Source organism: Dipteris shenzhenensis, chromosome 12 (genome assembly GCF_047967505.1).
Source record: "Dipteris shenzhenensis isolate YYH24624 ecotype China chromosome 12, Dip_SZ_1.0, whole genome shotgun sequence".
NCBI lineage: Eukaryota > Viridiplantae > Streptophyta > Polypodiopsida > Gleicheniales > Dipteridaceae > Dipteris > Dipteris shenzhenensis.
Window position 1 is genome coordinate 30,747,869 of NC_141607.1, and position 22,082 is coordinate 30,769,950.

Genomic DNA, 22,082 nt, shown 5'->3' on the forward strand with positions numbered 1-22,082 from the left:
ACCTCTCAAAAGCATTGCCTTTCAAATCCACTCTTTTCTTCAAACTGGCAACTCTTATAGTTTCACGCTTCACTCCCACTTCCCCATACGATTCACCATTCAAACAACCATCAGTTATCTTCCCCTCTGCTTTCCTCCCATGGAGATCCACACTCGTAAGCTTGATCCGCTGCTCAAACATCAGCCATCCCTCCGAATTTCTTAGCATCGACAATTATGCTCATCCACCTCCCATTGCTTCTTGGAGATCCACACTTCCAATTCGTAGCCAAACCTCCTCAGGAAATCTCCATCACCATCCATCTCCACCTCTCGAGCAGATCTTCCCTGCACATGAGTCTCCTCGTAGCCTCATCATCATCGATCATGGAGGATTTGCCTCCTCCAATACCACCCACATCTCCACCAAGCTCCTGCTCACTGTCGCCTCCACCGCCTCCTGGTACTTCTCCAACATCGGCGTGCTCCTCCTCAACAGATACCTTCTCTCCAGCTATGGCTTCAAGTTTCCCATCTTTCTCACCATGTGCCATATGACAGCCTGCGCCCTGCTCAGCTATATAGCCATCGCTCTGTTGAAAATTGTGCCTCTGCAGCGTCTCCATTCACCCATCCAGTTCTTAAAAATTGCAACTCTCAGTGTCATTTTTTGTGCCTCTGTTGTGGGCGGGAACATCTCATTGAGGTTCTTGCCGGTGTCCTTCAACCAGGCTGTGGGAGCCACAACGCCATTTTTCACTGCGGTGTTTGCTTACGCTCTGACATTCAAAAGAGAAGCGTGGGTGACGTACGCTACACTGGTGCCGGTGGTGACAGGAGCGATCATCGCCAGTGGGGTGGGTTTCTTTTGCTTCCTTTGGCACCTATATTGCTTGAAGTGTAACCTCAGAAAGGTAGCTTTAGATTCTGATATTCAAAGCTGATCGCCCCAATTCTCAATTTCTTGGTTTGGGAACAGGGAGAACCCAGCTTTCACCTGTATGGGTACATAATTTGTATCATTGCAACTGCTGCCCGAGCCTTCAAGTCAGTACTACAGGGGATTCTGCTTTCTTCTGAAGGGTATGTACTTTCTCTACATTAAGTTTTCTTTTTTAACCCAAAAAACTGTTTTCTTGTGCCGTGGCTGAAATTTGAGTGATACAGGGAAAAATTGAATTCTATGAACTTGCTGTTGTACATGGCTCCGATCGCTCTTCTTGTCCTGCTGCCAGCAACACTCCTGATGGAGACCAATGTGCTTAGTACCACAATTGCCTTGGCTAGGCAGGACCCAAAGATCATTTTATATCTATCAGTTAATTCAGCTATGGCTTACTTTGTGAATCTATCGAATTTCCTGGTTACTAAGCATACCAGTGCATTGACACTGCAGGTAACTTTTATGCTATGCTATTACTATTTAAATCTTTAGTCTTACGATGCGTTTTCTCGTATTAAACATGCTCCAAAGTTTCCAATTCTGCAATTATCTAACACCATGGTTCGTTGTGTAAATTCTTACTCGTTCAGTTTTGCTTTTCCCTGTTTAAAGGATATGATTCAAGGTTCGTTTTGGTTGGAAAGACAACTGCACATCCCTTTTTGACATAAACTGCTTAAGTAATGTGCTTGAATAGTGATTTAGAGGAAGATTGGGACCATTGCTAATTGACCGTCTCATGCTTGACATCCCAAGGTGTAGCTGACCATTATCTATGGATGCAGTGGCTCTAAGTCAAAACTCAACTTTCATAAAGACTAATTTCCTGTGGATCACATACATTGCAAACAATTTTTAGGTTGAGGGCCTTCTGCTAAGGGATGAATCTTTAATTCTTTCTAGTTTTTTGAATCACTGGGGAAAGTTTTATAGCATGTTGGAGTCTCAAGTCTCTAACCATCTTCCAAATCCATTACTCTATGCAGGTCCTTGGGAACGCAAAAGGAGCTGTGGCTGTTGGTGTTTCATTGCTGCTATTTCGGAACCCTGTCTCTGCGACCGGCATGCTTGGCTATGCACTAACAGTCTCTGGGGTGATATTGTACACTGAAGCAAAACGCAAGTATAGGTACCACTAGCATGTGAAACAATTCAGGCAAGGGAAGGATATTTTGGGCTTTCTTATGTCTGGCCTTTTGTCAAGGGTCAGTTGGAAGCCTTTTCCAAGAACGATGCCCAATTACAGAATCTATTGAAATCAAGCAATGGCCCATATCAGCATATGAATTAATTATGTGAAGCAATGTATAATAATAATTTTGATGAGTCTTCCATCCTGTACTGAGAACCACTGGCAACAAAATAGCAAGACCTGTAAAAATCCAACAGAAGATAAACAGTCGTAATCTCAGACGTAATGGCACTGATAAAACACTGGTCCTACTGCTCTCCCTCAAGCCCTGCTCCCTCTTCCTACACAAAGCAAAACCCCCCCACCCCGCCCCAAGGGCTTCCATTACCCTGCTGCCCCTACCCCCCTGCTGGTCGCCCCTCCCTCCATCAGACCCCTTCTCTCTACGCATGTGCCTTTGTTCCTCCACAACATTGCAGCGGCCAAACTAGGACTGGGCCCAAAGGGAGGATTTTGTAGCTCGAGAAACTGCTTGCAGTTCAGAAGAGGGTAGCCCCAACCATCTGCCATTCGGCAAGAGGGCACCATGCCTTGCACAAACATACTAGCACCTGCTAGTATCAGAGAGCCGACAAGACCATAGATGACTTTCAGTGTATGCGTAAAGAGGAGGAACTAGAGCAAGGCGTGCTCACGCCCTAGAGTAGGTCATGGCAGCCCGTCTGCCACCATCAGAGGAGGGGTAGGGGATGCTACCCTCAGAGACCAATACTAAACCACCCAACGAGGAGAGAAAGCAGTGGCAGCCCCAATTCAAAGAAATGCCATCATATTACAAGGGGAAACGCAGGGTGACGATTGACCTAAAGGCCAAAACCCAACCGCCCCCATATTAAATAATTGCAAGCCTTAATAGATCAGTTGTGGGTTGTGAGCTCAGTTAGTTGATTCCATACGAAGCTAATGAACCAAAGTTCGGTCAAGAATTTCAGAATCTCAACCTTTCTTGCGACATTGATGACGTACACTCTTGGGAGAGGCAGCACAGCGCTACACATGGAACAGTCAGTGTGCCAAGCTTTTTGAGAAGAATTATTCTCTAAAATTGAGATGCCCACAGAATGTACAGATTCATACGTATGCATTCGCTGCAAACAAACACCTGCAGGCAGTTTTGATCTGGTGGTGTGCCAGTCACCGCTCGCAGAAAGAGCCCAAATTTACGAACGCAGAAGGATGGTATCTAGAGCATATAAAAGAGTTCCAGTTCTGTACAAACGGTGCAAGCGTTGTTCGCAGCCGCTGCGTAATACCTTCTTTGATCTGTTTCCCAGCTTCTCTCTCTTCCTGGGTCGTAGGGAGCAGTAAGTCGTGGATGTCCGGATTGGACTTGAGAAAGGGCGATGTAAGCTGCGTGAATTTGCAAGAACACTTGCGTGGTCTCCTCGGTGTCTTGCAGAGACACGACAGTGCCTGGCGAGACGTCTGTAAGTGGACTTGATTTCAGTCCTGAAAGCTTCAATGGCAGGTCCTTCAGCAGGATCACGTCCTCCAATTCGGTGTGTTTCAATCACATGAAACTGAACATACGATCAAAACATACCTTACAAGAGTGCCAAGGGGGGTCAAAAGAGTAAGGTCCTTTGAAAGGACACTTGGCATAAAAGGGATCCACATGGCATGCACTGGGTTTAGGGGAGAATTCTAGAGATAGGCTCCATAAAGGAAGAAAACTAAGGGAACTCTAGGGGAGTTGACGTACAAAAGAAGAGGGAGCACTCTGGGAATCGTGGCTGGGCGGAGAATTCGAGTTGAGCCCTCTTTACGGTGATGTAAGCTTGGTATCAGAGTAGGGCAACGACTTGAGGAGTCTGTGGGATTCTCAGATGTTGAGGGGAAGCTTTGTTTAAGCATTCGTTCGGACCCTCTCAGAATCTTTAGATTCAAAACTACGGAGTCCACTCAAAGATCGTTGACACTGTGGAGGACTAATAGCCTACAGTACTACAGTTGCACAGCAGGGCCGCGGGACTTGAGAGCGCTGCAAGTCTACGAAGTCACCTGCAAGTCGAAGCCTTGAATGAGCGCAGCGAAAATCAGAACCCAAGCTAGGAGTTGTGTGATCAGTGTTGTGAAGGAGCCATGACCCGTCATCTTTACTGCTTGCTGTTGCGTTGCAGCCTACTCTCACAGGAATTAGAACCATGAGACGACAGTCGTGCCGCGACTCATGCGCAATGGAAGGTTGAAGCATTGGAACTTGGGAGTATCTTGTACTGTTGTACGTGCGGCGGTCGCGCAGCAACAAACGGAGATCCATGGCTCTAAGGTCTAGGCTGTTTGACATCTCCGAAAGACCCTGTAGTACATGATTCTCTGGAAGACCTTGCAGTACACGATTCTCTTGAGTGAAGAGCTGCAGAGAAACACAGACTCACAGCGGCCGTTGTCGCGTCATGAAAGGTTTGAAAACCTTTATTTAAAATTTAAAAAAAAAGTAGCCACGTCATCCAAAGGTTGAGAAACCTTTGGAAAAAGGCCACCTCATCAGAGTATTTCTACCCCTCTCTAAAGTCTAAAGCCCCCCCTCTCTTTTCAAAGTCTTTTCACCCCCTTCTTCTTTCCAATCTCCTTAGCCTCGCCAAACTCAAAGAAGAAGATTGAAGAACCGGTCGAAAAGTTCAAAGCAAAGAGTATAAAGAAGAGTGGGATCGAGACGAGAGATCAAGAATTAAAAGCATGAGAGGACGCGTCGGCTTCAAAGACAAATCCAACGCCTCGAACAAATACCAGGGAAGTGGGCATTATATTTTTCTCTAACATAAAGCGTTTCGCTTTATAATTTCTGAAAAATATACGTCTTTGAAATGACAACTCCGGGATGATATGATTAGGGAGGTCGAGGAAAGGGCTAGAAAGGGAAAAGCAATAGTTGGAGAGGAAACACATGAGGAGGTACAAAGTGAAACTCAAGAGGATAATGTGGAAATGGAGGATATTGATTACGGTGATTATGGAATTCTGTATACGGAATTCACTAAACTTGAAACTCGAACGCAAACATAGCTAGGAGTTATCAGTGAAACACTAAAAACCCTAGCTGAAGCTATAACTAAGATAGCTGTATCTATTACTGAAAAATCACCAATTCCTCCTAATCAAGTTAAGAGGTCCACCTCTCGACTTCGAGAAACCTCGAACATCCTCAAGGACTTAAAACCGCCAATTTTCAATGGGGAAGAAAAGGAACGTAATAAAGATTCGATTAATACGTTCTTGCAAAAGTGGCAAGACTTCCACCGACTCAGGAATACACCTCCTGAAAATCAAGTCGTGGAAGCAAGTCTTTCCCTTGGAAATAAAGCCTATAAATGGTGGATGAGCCTCAAGGAAAGTGATAGAATTCCTAGGTATTGGATTGAGTTTGAACAAGCCTTCCTAAAAGAGTTTTTACCGAAAAATGAATTAGAAAGAGCGTGGGAGGCTTGGGACAATTGCACTATGGATAAAAACACTCTAGTCCAATACATAGCGAACTATAGGGAGGCAGTCCTTAAGTTGAAGGGAATTGATGAATTCCAAAAGATAAGGGGTTTCGTGAGAGGTCTGAAAGACACTTATAAGGTTGAGGTGAAAAGAAATTCTCCTAAAACCTTTGAGGAAGCCATTAAGTATGCCCAAATATACGATGATACGACGGGGAAATTCAGAGTTGTAACTTCAGAGCAAACATGTTTTATTCCAAAGTTCAATAAATTTCCCAATTTGAAAAGGAAGGGGCACTTTAAGAAGGAGGTTCCTCAGGCACCACCTAAGAAACCTCAAACACAAAATTATCCTCTCTTGAAGAAAGAGGATTATGAAAGGGCCGGGCAAGAAAATCTTTGCTTCAAATGTTTGGGCAAAGACCATGCTGCTTGGAACTGTCCTAAAAATAAACTAGTGGGAGCTAAAGCCCCAAATAGACCTCCACAAAGACAAGTACATGCGGTGCAAGTATTGCCGCTTAATGGTACTGAAAAGTACAGTGAGGTAGAGGTCTATCATGAGGATAGCACCCACATGTGCTGTTTATCATCGGCAATGTGGCAGCCCACCTTTGGTCCTCATGATTTAATGAGGATGCATGGAAAAATTAAGGGGCAAAGAGTAAGAGTGATGATCAATGATAGTGCAATACTTAATTTCTTAAACTACTCGTTAGTTAAGAAATTAAAATTGCATGAGACTCCTAGTGCCCATAAATATGTGGTCTCTTTGGCAAAGGGCAGTGATAAAAAAAGTTTGGGACACCATGATATATGGTGTAGAGGTGGATATTCAAGGCTATCAGGATGCCTTGGATTTCCAAATCATGCATGTCGATCGAACAGATGTAGTGCTTGGTTGAGAATGGCTATATAGTCTTGGGCATAGCTTACAGAGGAGTTATCTTAATAACTCCATTATGTTTGAAAAAGAGGGTAGAGTCTTCCAGATTCAAGGAGAACATGATGTGCCTAACTCGCCTATTATTTGTTCGATGGAATTGGAATGACTACTACACCAAGAAGAATGTGAGGTATATCTTTGTGAACTTACTTTTATTGGTGATTATATGTCTTCTACATCGGAAAGAAGTAATGTTGTTTTTGATCATGTTAAAAAGTATAAATCTTCTTTCAATGATTTAATGTTTGAATTTCAATATGTTTTTTTGTCTGATTTACTTGATGGTTTACCTCCTGGCAGAGAAGTAGATCATAAAATAGATTTAATTCCTGGATCTACCCCTGTTTGTAAACCCCCATATAGGCTTAGTCAAATGAAGGAACATGAGGTTGAAAGACAATTAACGGAATATCTTAGGAAGGGCCAAATCCAAACAAGTAGTTCACCTTGGTCTGCACTAGTTTTACTGGTAAAGAAAAAAGATGGTACTATGCATTTATGCATAGATTACCGAGCACTAAATAAAATCACCATAAAAAATAAGTATCCTATGCCTCACATTGATGAGCTCTTTGATCAATTGCAAGGGGCAAAATACTTTACTAAAATTGATTTAAGATCAGGATATCACCAAGTATGAATTAGGGAAGAGGATGTCCCTAAGACATCATTTCATACTCGCTCTAGGCATTATCAATTTAAAGTAATGCCATTTGGATTAACAAATGCTCCAGCAACTTTCATGACACTTATGAATAGTGTCTTAAGGCCATATTTAGGGAAATTTGCTGTAGTATTTCTAGACGATATCCTTATTTATAGTAAAACTAGGAAAAAGCATTTGGAACATTTGCGAAAAGTGTTCCAACTGCTTAGAGATAATTCACTCTTTGCTAAAGCATCCAAATGTGAATTCTTTGCAAAAGAAGTGAAATACTTGGGACATAATATCCCAAGAAGGGGTTCGTATGGATCCTAACAACGTAAGGGCCATACATTAGGAAAAAAGGGAGCTCATTTTGGGGCCTTTTACAGTTTGGAAAAATAAGCTCTCAACCAATCAATAGAGGGCCAATGTAACGTTGGAAATTCATGAAAATAAGAGAAAATAGAAAAAATAAACAATACTTTATGTAGGTACAAGCGTGCTACATTAATGTGGAGATTGGTTTTTTATTCTCACAAGATCTTTGGACAAGAAGATAGAATCTAAACTGACATTTTATCTGACAAGGGCCTTCCTGCTTCCACCTTCCTTTGAACTTTGAAATGTTGTGCCGCCTTTCCTTCGAAAGGTCTACCATTCTACACCACTGCCTCATTGTGCAGCAACCTCTTCTTTTCCAAAACTGCTCCCTTGATCCTGTTTGGCGTAGAGTAAGATGTTTCTTGTCAACTGTCTGTCTGCCCACTTTCTCTTTCTTGAAACTTCAATTTGTTATCTTATTTACATTACTTTACTATTGTTACAGATTCAGAAAATCTCTATGGTGAATAAAAACCATGGCCGTTCTTGTGGAAGACGCTCTGTGGATGATAATGCTATGAAGGCAGAATTATACCACACATCCTTACCCCATCGACCTGCTTCTTCTATTCCTTCGGTAGAGAATTCAAGTACAGTCAAAATGGAAGGAACTTGGGAAAGGTTTGGTGTTTTGAAAGGAGCATGGGTGCTCATGCAACCTAGCAAAAGAAAAAGACCCCAGACAAAAAACATTTTCTTGGCATCATGGAAGGGAAGAGTACGAGATTTTAAAATCACCAGAGGGAAGATATCGGTGAAAGAAGTTTTGATTCAACATGTGTACATGCATAAAGAACTTGTCTTGCGAGACTATCCAAAAGATCTTCCGCAGCACAGGCCTAATTGTATATTTTTCTATTGTGGTTTTTTTCTTTACGAGGTGTATGGATTTTTAAGATGAAGCTTTCTTTCTTTGCTTATTGACATTCTTGTGTTGTTTTATTTCAGATTTATACCCTTCATCGTATGAGACATGGCAAAACATCGATTGTATTCTGGGATTTATAGATGTTCTGCATGGATCGATAGGAGAACAAAAAATACCAAGGTCGATGTGCAACAGAGCTAGCTCAATCGGGTATATTTTTTACTGATCATTTTTATCAATTGCTGGACAATGCTAACACACATGGTGTGTTAAGAAAACAAGACCTTCTGGCATGGAATTCAGTGGATTGGCCTCACCCACATTCTAGTGTTATAGAGGCATATAGGGCCAAGCTTTTCAAAGAAGTACAGAAAGCTCTGAGGCCCAATATTGCCACAAGGATAATAAAAATTTCTTTATGCATGCCTCACAGTTTTTGTGGACTTGTTTAATACCTTTCCAATGAAGGTTTCAAAAACAATGTTCACAGTTAAAGCAACAAGTTCGGCATGCATGCCACAATTTTTGGATAAAGGTTGGGATAAGAAGACATGTAGTTCAGTGTTTTGTGAGGTTGTCCAACCTTCTATGCAACTGAAGTACATGGTTGCATCACAAAATTTTATTTTTTCTTTTTATTATAAGCGCAGTCGAATGCTAGGCACAAAACTAGTCCCAATGGATCAAGATGAAGATTCCTTTGGTGCAGAAAATAAACTTCTTGATATTGATGTTGTGGAGAATGGTGATGTGCTAGTCAATATCTCATTAAGAGAATGTTGCTCCCTAGCTCAATTGCGCAATGACATTCTGTTTGAGACAAAAGGTTCTATTTCAAATGATTTTTTATTTATCTACAACAATAAAAAGGTACACCATCTGATTTATCCTAGTCTCATTAAGCATTGCTATTAGTTTACTTTACCCCTCTGATTCATATTTCTTTTTTTCAATTGCTCAAAAGAAGAGAGAGCTCAATAAAATGCAAAGACATTGAAAATTTGAAAATTGAGATAACATAGACTCCATAAACAAAGGTTTTGTATTCAATCAAGTAAAATTTTGTATAGAAGTGTTTAGTTGTACATGTATAATATATTCCGGATATCCATTTTCTATTTATGTACAGCTTGATCCAGAGGCTGCTCTACATGGTCCAAGATCTCCCTATCATCATTTTTTGGAGAATCTGTTTTCTGCTACTCCATCCTGTCCTGTACAGTATGTTGGTGCTGCTCCGTTGTCTCCTCTACTGCCCCAGGAGCATCTGTTTGCTACTGCTCCATCTTCTCCTCAACAACATCAGCAGTAGGTCCTTGCTCCCGTGGCTTCTCCTCCTCAGCACTAGGTGCTTGTTCCTGTGGCACCACATCAGCTTCATCTGTGGCATCAAGGTGTATGACACCTTCTTGTACTTTAGAGCTCTCACCCAACACGACAGTAGCTGGTACAATAAGTTTGGGGGAGGCATAGCTCAAAAACCTCCAAATTGTATGAGCTCTGAAATTATATACATAGTTTGAGCTGAAGCTATCTTCTTTCATCTGCAATGGCATATGATGATTAAGAACACTTTGTATCATTATGAATTATCTTCAAGCTAAATGAAAATTATTTTTTCTTAGAAGGTCTGGCTGTTCTTTCTCAAAATAGCTTGAAAGTAGATATTTGGCACTGACCAGCACTCTCCATCCATAGCTACTTGAATCATCTTGTTGTGGTGTCTGTATAGTTGGAAAGATATGTTAGAAACTGTTAACATCTGAACAAAAAAAAAAAATTCAATAAGTTCAAAGGCATAGCATGAAATAGACATCAGTAGAGGGAATGACTTTTTACCTCTAGATTTATTGGCTCTATTGAATCCAAAAGAGAGACATTAGGAGGATAGTGATTCAATGCATCTAGAAGCCTTCTAATACAACTGCAATACATATAATTTAGTTAGTATGATATCAAAATAAAGAAGTTTTAAGTTCAAAAAGCACACACAACACTTACAATTTCAGCTCTCTGTGTGTGATTTTAAGAGAGTTGAATATAAAGCATTACTTCTGCTGGATGTCAATAGAAACAAAACTCCAGTGGTCACTTCATAAGGAAAAAAGCATTAGGAAATCAAAGGCTACAAGAGTTCTCAATCTTAAAGAAGAACCTTAAAAGAAGCAGTCACCCACATACCTGTTATGGTATGGAAGTAGCAAAACATCGATTACTTCAAAATTGCAGTGTCTGACCAGTTTGGAAATACTGATGGGAGTTTCCTTTGCATCTCTTAACTTAGAAGAAATGGCAGGATCAATAATATGGATTGTATGCTGTACAGAGGGGTGAAGCCAGCTTCTCATCATGCTGCATAGGACCAAAAAATAATTAGGGTAGGGTATAAAGGAGGTACAAGGAGGATTGTTTTGCAAAAAATGTAAAATAATAGACACTTACTAGAGCATTGCAAGAATGATAGTATCTGAGCAATACTCATTCTTATGAGCCAATGCTGCCAAGCATGGTTTTGTCAAGTCAAAATCATTCACTAAAAATTCATCCTCAATATGGACAACTATATTAGGGCCCAGCTCCTGCAACCTTCTATGTATTTGCAGCTCCCTCTTTCCAGTCTCCACATCTATAACAGATTTTGTTTCTTTTATTTGCTGCTTCAGTGACTCCTCATAAGCAGTCTTCCCTTTGGTGTTCTTTGAGTGGGTTACTTCAACAACCTTAAACTTATCTACCTTCAACTTCCTTGTAGGTGGAATTAATAATATGTCTCTCATCTTTATGTCCTGCCATTCCACAGGATGAACAAGCTTGTCATACCTCCATCTCACTCTGGACAAAGTGTTGAATTCTTTGGCCATCAAAGTCACCCTGTGAGCATGGGCTGCTACCAGCATTGCATCTTCAAAATATTTTTCCAAGTAATCCTCTGCCATTTCCTGTAAGGAAAGAATGGCAGTCCTGTTCCACCTGAACCAAGGTGACAACTATCACATATTTCCCTCACCAGTCTTTGAAAAGGTGCCTTGGGGATTGCAAAGCCTATAGCTTTCTGTTGCTTCCTGATCTCCCTTAGCACACCTGCACCATGATTCAATCTCTTGGCCTTTTGCTTGAGCAGGCTCATTGGCTTACCCTTCCTGCCATGTGCAGCTCTTCCCTTTGGAGGCACACTAAATTTCTTGGTACCTGCCCCAGCTGCTGTTGCTGCAAGCCCTGGCCCTTTGCCAGCTTTCCTTGCAATTGACTTGGTTCTTGCCATCACTCTGACAAACTGCATACAAAGCAATGGAAAGAGATTACAGTCATGGAGAACATGGTATGACACAAAAAGGCAATCACAAGGGTGGATGAAGCAACATTGAAAAATTTGCAATAAAACGCGATATGAGGAGTTTGAAATTCCTAACAGGTCCAAATCGCGTTTTCCTACAAATTCCTGAAGTGACATGCTGGTGCATTCCTACAGTGATTTCTCTATCTTTACAACTAAATACAGTATCAATGGAGTTTATGCAAGAAGAGTACAGCCATGGATAACTATGGAAGTCACAAAACCAGAATGACAGGGTTGGATGAAGCAACATTTCAATATTTGCAACAAAACGCGATTTCGGCTGTTTGAAATTCCTAAGGCCTTCTCCTCGCGTTTTCTTGCAAATTCATGAGGCAGCATGCTAGAATATGTCTTCAGTCATTTGAAGGTGTTTGCATGTCCATGCAGGATGGATTGAGTCTATGGAAGGCAAGAAGTATGCATAGACTGAAGGAAGAACCCATAAGTACAGTTTTACCCTCACATGCAATTATCACACTTGAAGATCTGCATTCCTACAGTGATTTCTTTGTCTTGACAACTAAATAAAATATGGACTGAGTCTATGCATTTCCATGCAGGATGGATTGTTTCTATGGTAGGCAAGAAGATTGTAGAGACTGAGGGAAGAACCCATTAATACTGACCTCAAATCTATCTGTGGGTGTGCTGTGCTGCTGATGAGTACCCTGTGCTGCTGGTCAAGATGTTGTTGCAAAGTATGGAGGTAGGGAGGCAAGAGAGCAGAGACTGGAGGGCAAGAGGGCTGAGACAGGATACCACAAATAAGTGCAAAATACAAATAAGGCAGCTACTAAATCCCACACGTGTGGAATGTAGTCGTTTTTCACACGTGTGGATGGGACCCAGATCTCTTGGAGTTTGAAATTTGGCACATGTGAAAGGTACACTTTATGCCTTGGAACTTCTGCCATTCATGATTTCATAATCAATTCCACAACCACTCTTCCCTCCCTTGCCTCCCAATCTTTCATCCCTGCCAGGACCCTCACATCTTCATTTTCCTTCTCTCTCTAATCCTTTCCTACCTAGCACACTCCATCCAGACTACAACCTACCTGAAGAACCTACCTGAAGAGTACTACCACTGCCAGATCTCCAAGTTACCTAGAGTGCAGAGTTCAAGCTAGTGAAAGAGCAGGAGATTCACCAGTGCAACTCCAACAACATGGAAAAGGAAAAAAAAGGTCAGAATTCTAGATTGTTTTCAATGTTTTTTGACATATATTTCTTCCATCCATTGGATTTTTGATGTCCAAATGTCTTCACTCAGCTCCACCCTTCTTGTTACATATTCAATTGATACTGTCCAAGAATGTGGTAAATCACCCAGGAATTTGATTGGAGATGGATATGAATAGAACCTAGAAATTTGCAACAAAATGCGAGGAGATTGGTTTATACATCTCTAGGTAGCCCATATCGCATTTTGCTGCAAATTCCTGCTGTTGACACATTCCTCATGAAAAGCTTCACTCAGCTCTAGCCTTTCTCTTGCATATTAAATCATACTGTCCAGGAATCAATGAGATGAAACTAGTGTTTGATTTGACATGCATATCAACAAAACTGGAGAATTTGCAACAAAATGCGAGGAGAGTGCTTTATATTTTCCAAATGGTCCCCCATTGTGTTTTGCTGCAAATTCCTGTGTCTGATTTGGTTCTCACTTCTACCTCATTGTTTTGCTATCTCTGGCCCTGTGGAATTCTTCCTTGATGATGAGAAATGTTTTTGCTTTGGAACAGTTGACTCCCAGGCCCCACCTTTCAAGAGGAAGCTGGACTTTTCTGCTGCTATTATTAGACCACAGCAATCACCAGGTGAGTCATGAGAGCTCATGAAGGAATTATCTGGTGATATCCTATGCATTCACTGATTGCATATGTCAGCATATAGAATTCAAAGTATATAAATTTTTGAACAGGCAAAACGAAGAGACTGGAGTAGAATGCTGATTCTTCCATCACAAAATAAAAGGAACCAGAAGAGGACAAGTCTCTAGATTTGCTCCTATTTGAGTTTCTTCACAAATGCAAGGCTCAAAGTAACTTCCACATATACCACAGTATTTTCAACATGGAGTTCACAATGAGCTCTGTACTGGAGCATCACAAAGATTTTCTTTCAGACCATTGGGATACCTTTAAAGAACTGACAGAGGCAGGAAGAATTGTGGAAGGAGAAAAGGTTTTTGTGCATATAAATCATATTGTCTCGATTGACAGGCTGAGGTACCATGTGAACAGAAGATTTGACACCTTGCCTGATCAATATAAATTCAACTGTAACTTGCACACCAAAAAGTGCAGAGTGCTTGAGGAAACCATGGCATTCCTTATGTACATTGTCTTCAGTCAGGAGTCTTTGGATGAACAAGGGCAGGAGACTGAAGAAGAAGACACATCTGAAGCAGAGGAAAAAGAGGATGTTTCTTTGGTAACAGAAATGGTAGAGCAAGAAGAAGATATCAACCTTCAGGATGAGGGGCTGCAAGTGGTTGCTCTTGACCTTGTTCAACTGAGGACAACTGAGGACAAAAACTCTTAGGGGAGCAGAGCCAGTTGAAGATTTTGATGTTCAGAGCAGCAACTATGTAGTGCCCATGATTCCAGGTGTCTTGATTGGTGGAAAAGATTATGTTTTCCTCCATGATATAGAGTGTATGTTCAATTTGAGGAAGGACTATGCCATTTCCCTTATTGCCCAGGCTTCAAGGCTTGACAAGGAGGTTGGCATAGAGGATGACCATTCACTACTGGCTTTGGAAACGATTTTTGATCTTGCAGAGGCCCTTACTTTTTGTTTCAAAGAGGCTGAAAAGTTCCAAGAGCCAGATGAAGTTGCCTTCCAGCTCACACAGGAAGCTATGAATCTCTCAGCACTATACACAGAAAAGCTTAAAGAAGAGGCTAGACAAGAGGGGAGAGGAATAAATCTTTGGAAAGATGAACTGCTTGTTGCTGATGAAAATGAGAAGGTACTTCAAATCAAATACTTTGTCTTCTGCTTAACTTTGTTTTGTAGGTTGTGTATTGTCTCACTCCAATCTTTTGATACGTGGCAGCTACAAATTGAGGATGACACATTCCTCCAGAGATCAAGTGGAAGCAGGCCGGTTGGGTTTCGCAAACTGTCAGGCCTAGCTCATTATATTCATGATCTACCATAGGCAGTTGAACAACAATGGAGAAGCCATTGTTTAGTTCTTAAAATGTTTGTCCAGGGTTTTAGGTGGACATGATCTTTCATGGCAAAAGGAAAAGATAATTTTGATAGAGAGGTTGTCTGCCATAGATATATTTGAAGATTATGTGAATAAGCAGGCCTCTAGGGCCGCTTACTTTTTGTCTTACACTTCTTATGCATTAGCATGTGGTGTTAAGGAGCCCAAATGTCTGGAGGGCTATGGAAAACACAAGCTCATAAGGTTTCGAGAGCCACCCATGATTGCATCAGGCCACACAATCCAAGAAGAAGAACAGGTGGAGACAGCTGAAGAAAAGGATACCCCTCCCAGACAAGCAACAGAGGCAAGCATTGATAAACAGACAGTCGACATCAAGCCAATAAAGAAGAAAAAGACTCCAATCAAGATCAAAAAGAGAGTTCCGATCGGCAGGCCCTGGGAGAAATAGGATTTAGTCATCAAATATAGCACAAACATTATATTGAAGTTGAACTGATTTGTACAAAGTCTTTGATGTCTAGTATGATCTTGTATAAATGAACAATAAGTTGAAGATGAAATTATTTGTACATTTAGATAGAGTGGTGTCGTTAAATATTAAACAAACAATATATTGAAATTGTGAACAAATTGTATTACGTTTATATCATATGTTTCACAAAAGAAATATTGTTGATGCATAACACCAAGAGTCACTTGTTCCACAAAAAAAAATTCTATTGATTGAGTTTGAAAACATGTGGACATAACACCAATAAGTTACAAATGAGTCCTATTCATGTTTACTTGTTCATTTATGGTTTCTAAATATCTTCGATTCCCTCCATTGTCTATGTCTCTCTGCTGCCATTGAATTGTCTAGAGTTTGTCTTCGTCTTTGCTTTTGGGCTAGAAGAAAAGCAAGCTTGATTTTGGAGCTAGCAACTTTTCTTTTAGCATGCAGCCTCTGTAGTACGCCTCGTAAAACCATTGGAAGACTTCCTTCAGACTATTTGCCTTCTGACTCCCTCCATAGTGTTGTGTGTGTCTGAAAAATGCATTACGTGCCATGTAGTGAGACTTCTCCATGCCTTGGGTAGACCAAATTGCTGGGCATCCATACTTTTTGACAAAATAGGGAAGGTGGTTGTAGATGATATGCTGTAAGACATAAGAATGCATAGTAAGTAATAAAAAAAAGAGGATCACACTTAAGTAAAAGAAGAAGACAGAACCTTACCATGTAGTGAGTTATATTGCAGGCTGTCCACGCGTCTTTCATTGACTTCCCAAAATGTTTAATTGCCTCCTCAAAGTTCTTGTAATCACTCTTTGTCCATGTTACTTTGTCGCAGAACATGAAGAGTTGATCAAGAGACCTCCACACCTCTGCCTTCCTATCTCGTGCTTCCCCATTTGCCTCATGATCTTTCACAGCATTATGGACTTGCTGCCACAATCCATAATTAATCTTTGAAACTGTTCTACCTTGCCTTACTTGCTTACTGTGTTTGGGTCGAGACAAGAATCTTCTTGCCTTAACACCACCAATAGAGGGCTTGATTGGTACCTCCTTGCCATTGGTAGACTTTTTAAAATCCTTTGTGATTTAAACATCTCCTCCATGCAGACCTATATCGGATAACACTTTTTCCAATGCTTAAAGAGCATCCTTTCTATTTTTTTCGGGACAGAGTTTCCAAGCAAATCCAATATATAAAAATACCAATTTCTTAATAATTCGACATAGACCATGCAATGTGCAGATGTGAACATTACATAGTGGAATGTCCAGAATGGCCTTGAAGTCAGGGTCAACTTTATCTCTATTAGGTGCTCTCTTCCACCATTTTGAATCCATTACTTGAGCTGATTCTTTGCAGTAAAGATAAGGAGACTTTGAGTTGCCTCCTTTACTAACGTTATACATGCACTTAAGTGTTTTAAGATCCCCGGCCATGTGCCACTAGACTACTTGTAAATCACCTTTTCCTGCAACATGGATATTCTCGCCTTGCACTTGTCTTTTGATTATTCTTGGTATTTCCGTGTGGTGAAACATCCAATCTAGTGTTTCTGTCTTCACCTGCCAGATTATAGAAAACAAAAGTTTTACTATAACAGATTTGAAAACAATGACCAAAATCAAGTACAAAACAAAAAATGATCATACCTAGAACGAGCCTAACCACCATATGTGTTTCTCTGAGTGCACACTAAAATACTTCGAACTCGCTTCAGTCAATGATGTATCAATTGCTCCATTCATCAATGTAATAGTAACTCTTTCCATTTTCTTTTCCTTTACAACCTCACACTCATCCAGTTTGATAACAAATTTCAAAATGCCTTTGCACTCCTCAAATGTTATTCCATAAAACTCGACCATTCTTCTTTGAAGTTGTAGATCTACAAATATATTGTTCCAAGGATCATACACAGTGGTTCCTTTACCACCATGAAATATTTCTTCAATATGGATATATTGCCCAATAAATTCATCTATACTTTCATTCAAATGACCTCTTATCCTCCACACGGTTGCTGGATTTGGTAGTAAAACTCGTTTAATCCTTTGATCTTTCAAAGTTGAGGATATCGCATGGAAAATCGAACTATATCCCTTCCTGCTAACTCCACTAACATTAAGAGCCTCTTGGATTGTAGTGCCATCAACTTGATTATTGGATACAAAGTCCTCTACAACATTGCATTTTAATGTTTTGTATTTTTTTTCCTCAATCAAACCTTTTGCTACACCACAAGAAAGCAATCCTTTCATTTGTTTAACGGGAAGAAGGTTCGGATCCATATTTTCTTTTGCAAGCTCCAATAATTTCCTATAGTAACAACACAATATGCCTATATCATTCAGCACCTCCATTCTTGTTTTGCGGTAAGGGACGAAATAGATATAGTCATTTGAGAGCCTTTTTGAGTATACAAAATGATAAATTTCAATCTAACCTTGCTTCCTGAATTCGTCGCTTGCATCCACCAGTCCCAGCCTTCAAATTTGCAATGTTTTTAATCTTCCTGCTATGTAGTCTGTCTCCAAGCACCACAAGAAAGCAATCCTTTCATTTGTTTAACAGGAAGAAGGTTCGGATCCATATTTTCTTTTGCAGGCTCCAATAATTTCCTATAGTAACAACACAATATGCCTATATCATTCAGCACCTCCATTCTTGTTTTGCGGTAAGGGACAAAATAGATATAGTCATTTGAGAGCCTTTTTGAGTATACAAAATGATAAATTTCAATCTAACCTTGCTTCCTGAATTTGTCGCTTACATCCACCAGTCCCAGCCTTCAAATTTGCAATGTTTTTAATCTTCCTGCTACGTAGTCTGTCTCCAAGCACGGTTCTCTTCTTTCTTGCTCTTGTCAACTCTTTTTTACTCTTTGAATGCTCCTCAATTTCATTCTACAACTGCTGCTCCAATTTTGCACGAATGGCTATCTCCTACATCTTGACCCCCTTTTCTTGTAGGTACATCATTTTATACGTTTCCGCAAATGCAGACTGCGCTGAAATATAACCAAGAAGTCCATTTTGTCCATCGCCGACAAACCTCAGTAATGTGGTGGGATTGACAAATGGTGTAGAGTTTTTTACTTGACATTTTGGATATATGCTTCCATCGCACCATAAGTCAATATGTTGAAGCCCTTCTCTTCTCATATTTTCCCGCTGTTGAGCATTCAGCACCGTATCCTTTCGTCCTTTCTTCTTTGTTTTGCTGGAGCATATTGTTCTTCTAAGTCGATGTGAAGATGGTGTAATCGCTTCTTCTGAGATAGTGACTCACTAGTATCAGCCATTTTTTGTGCTTCTGAGGTTGCGAAGTTTGCTTGTCAATCTCATAGTCGTTTTGTAACATGAATCGTGGAAGTGTGGCGGTATCCATGTGAATATTTTGAAAACTTGCAATCACCAAGTTCAGTGATGGATTCTTTATGAAAGGCCTGCACACGTCGGTAAAAGAGATGCGGAATCTTTGGTAAACAAAAAAAAATCTAAGGAGATATTTAATGCGAAATCGTGTTAGTCAGACAAAAGATTATCTTATTCCTTTCTGAATTGATAGTTCTGTAGTCCTTACTGACAGTTCTGAGCCACGTTTCCGTATTTTATTATTTTTGAGGTCTTTTAGGAGAGAAATAAATCAAAAAATAGTGGATTTCTTACAGGGCCCCAAAATGAGTTCCCTTTTTCCCTAATGTTGGAATGGCCACATCCTACAAATCTAGAAGAATTACATATATTCTTAGGTTTGTCAGGATTCTATAGGAGATTCATCCAAGATTACGCTAGGATTGATGTTCCGATGACGGACCAGCTTAAGGGGAAGGGAAGGACATTCATATGGGATGAACCTCAAAAGAGAAGTTTTGAAAAATTAGCTATAGCGGCAGCTCCTATCTTAAAAGTAGTGAACCATTCGTGGTTAAGATAGATGCCAGTGATTTTGCTGTTGGAGCGGTACTTATACAAAAAGGTCGACCAGTGGCTTTTGAAAGTAAAAAGTTAGATCGTGCCCAATGGAATTACTCGGCATATGAGAAGGAACTATATGCTATAGTCTATGCTTTAAAAAGTGGAGGCACTACGTATATGGTGCAAATTTTGAGATCATCTTTGATTAGGAGAGCATTAAGTGAATTTGTAATCAGCTAGAGCTTAAAGGTAGAAAAGCTAGATGGGCTGAGTTAATGCAAGAGTTTGATATACAATCGACATATAGGAAAGGGAAGTCCAATGTGGTAGCAAACTCTCTTAGCTGAATGCCAATTGTTAATGAATGGAGTTTTACTCAATTTCAGAATGATTTCCTAGAGTCCTTAAAGGGGAAATGTGAGTTTGATCCTCACTTCTCTAAAATATGGAAAGCAATTAAAAATAGGGATCCAACTAATCGAGAGGCTTTCACTGAGGAGTCACATGGAAATGGCAACACACCATGGGTTGGTGATAAAGGACTCAAGTGGAAAATATATACTAATGAAGATGGCTACCTGCTCTACAAGGGTAGAGTATGTGTCTCGGATGATAATAACATTAGGTGCCAAATCCTTTTTGAATGTCATGATAGTCCGAGTGCTGGACACCTGGGAATTCACAAGACATATGTGCTTCTGAAAAGACAATTCTTTTGGCCTGGAAAGGGTAAGGACATCCAAGATTATGTATTGAAGTGCCGAAAATGCCAAGTCAATAAGGCTGAACACCTTAAGGTATCAGGTCTCCTACATCCATTGGAGATTCCCTCTGGCAAATGGAAAAGCATCTCCATGGATTTCATTGTAGGGTTACCTATGACACAAAGGGGACACAACTCTGTGTGGGTAATTGTGGATCAATTGACCAAGATGGCTCATTTTATTCTTGTCAGTGAAGATGTTAAAACTCTAAAATTAGCTAGGCTATTTGTGGAGCATATCTATAGACTGTATGGGCTACCAGCCAGTATTGTTAGTGACCGGGATATGAAATTTAATAGCCATTTTTGGAGGGCTATGTTTAAGAGGTTGGAAACTTCATTGAATATGAGCACTGTGGATCATCCACAGAGTGATGGTCAAACTGAAAGGGTCAATCAGATCATTGAGGATATGCTTCGAGCATATGTAAGTAAATGGCAAACTAATTGGGAACAGTATCTACCCATATTAGAATTTGCATATAACAGTGCCAAACATTCAGCTATAGGTTTTAGTCCATTCATGATGATGTATGGATTTCAACCAAGAGCCCCAATGACAGTGGGACTTGAAAAATAGAAGGTTCAAGCGGCCAAACACTTTCTTGAAGATATGAATAAAACGCCTAAGTTAGCTAAAGATAGCATAAGAAGAGCTCAGGATAGAGCACGAAGTTATGCAAACAGGATGTAAACCATTCTTAAGGGGAAGGGAATGTTACATCAGCCATAATCCTGGGAGTGTGGATATGGTGAGGCAGGAAATGAAAGGGCTAAACAATGCAACGATGGACATGCGAATTAATGCCTAGCATTATAGAAGAGTGCCAAGAGGGGTCACAAGAGTAAGGTCCTTTGAAAGAACACTTGGCATAAAAGGGGTCCACATGGCATGCACTAGGTTCAGGGGAGATTTCTAGAGACAGGCTCCATAAAGGAAGAAAACTAAGGGAACTCTAGGGGAGTTGATGTACAAAAGAAGAAGGAGCACTCTAGGAATCGTGGCTGGGCAGAGAATTCGAGTTGAGCCCTCTTTACGGTGATGTAAGAACTTGGAACCCAAGTCACACCTAGGCGGGTAAAATATCTCAGGCGGCCTCAGAGTGCCGCCCAAGAGAGCGTCCATGCAATTTTATCCAATAGCATCCTAGCTAAGACTTAAACCTGGGACCCCCAGTCGCAGGTTTGATAGTTTTACCATCAAGACAAGCCACTTTTGGTGTTAGACATGGGCCACATTTAATACTTAATGAAAATACATCTACCCCCTTGTGAATAGGGATGCAGATGGATGGTGGTTTTCTCCAAGTAGACACCGGACATGCATTGGGGCCTCACCCATCTGCGGATGGGTGTGAAATCCCCCTAAGGCTCGAAAAATCCAAACACTCCACATTTCAAGCCACACACTGCTCCCCATGACAGAGAGAGTCACCCCATGATTCATGACCTACAGGCCTTGTGCATGATCGCCTGATGGGTCATAAATTTTGTATAACATCAATCCCAGGGCCACTGAATCTCTAGCCATGAAGGAACATGTCAAAGTGTACTTTGAGGGTGGTTACACACAACCAAAGGGTGCCCCAGAGGTGCCCAACTTGTGGGTAGCCAAGAAAAGCTTTGGAGAGTCTTCAATGGGCAGGGGGGCCCAAGCAAGAATCTTTATAAAAAGGGAGCATTTAATGGGAAATGATCCTGTACTTGAATCTGATTGGTTGAAAAATGGGTGGCCAAACTTGGGTGGCCAAAGTTGCCTACCCAAGAAATATCTTACCATGGGCATGAGGTGGTAGCTGACTCAGCTTTTGGACTCCCCTATATTTTTGTTGTGTGTAAAAGGGGGGGTGCCCATCCACACCAATGGAGCATCCTCATTGGTTCCCCGCATTTATGATGGGCAGGTACTCTTTGGTGTGATTTGCATGGTGGTCTGCAAAGGGATGTGCCTCTCCTCTCCTTGCTTTTTCTTTCTTAGAAGTGGTTCTTCCT

At 40.8% G+C, this 22,082-nt stretch overlaps 1 protein-coding gene across 1 annotated transcript; it reads left to right on the forward strand.

Annotated features, from left to right (window-relative positions):
- The first annotated feature begins 387 nt into the window (after positions 1-387).
- On the forward strand, positions 388-2,386 carry LOC147896081 (putative sugar phosphate/phosphate translocator At3g11320). Its single transcript, XM_087382405.1, has 4 exons — positions 388-836; positions 959-1,062; positions 1,147-1,375; positions 1,909-2,386. Exons 1-4 carry the CDS (start codon positions 525-527, stop codon positions 2,059-2,061), a joined length of 798 nt encoding a protein of 265 aa, XP_087238531.1. The 5' UTR covers positions 388-524; the 3' UTR covers positions 2,062-2,386.
- Positions 2,387-22,082: the final 19,696 nt, after the last annotated feature.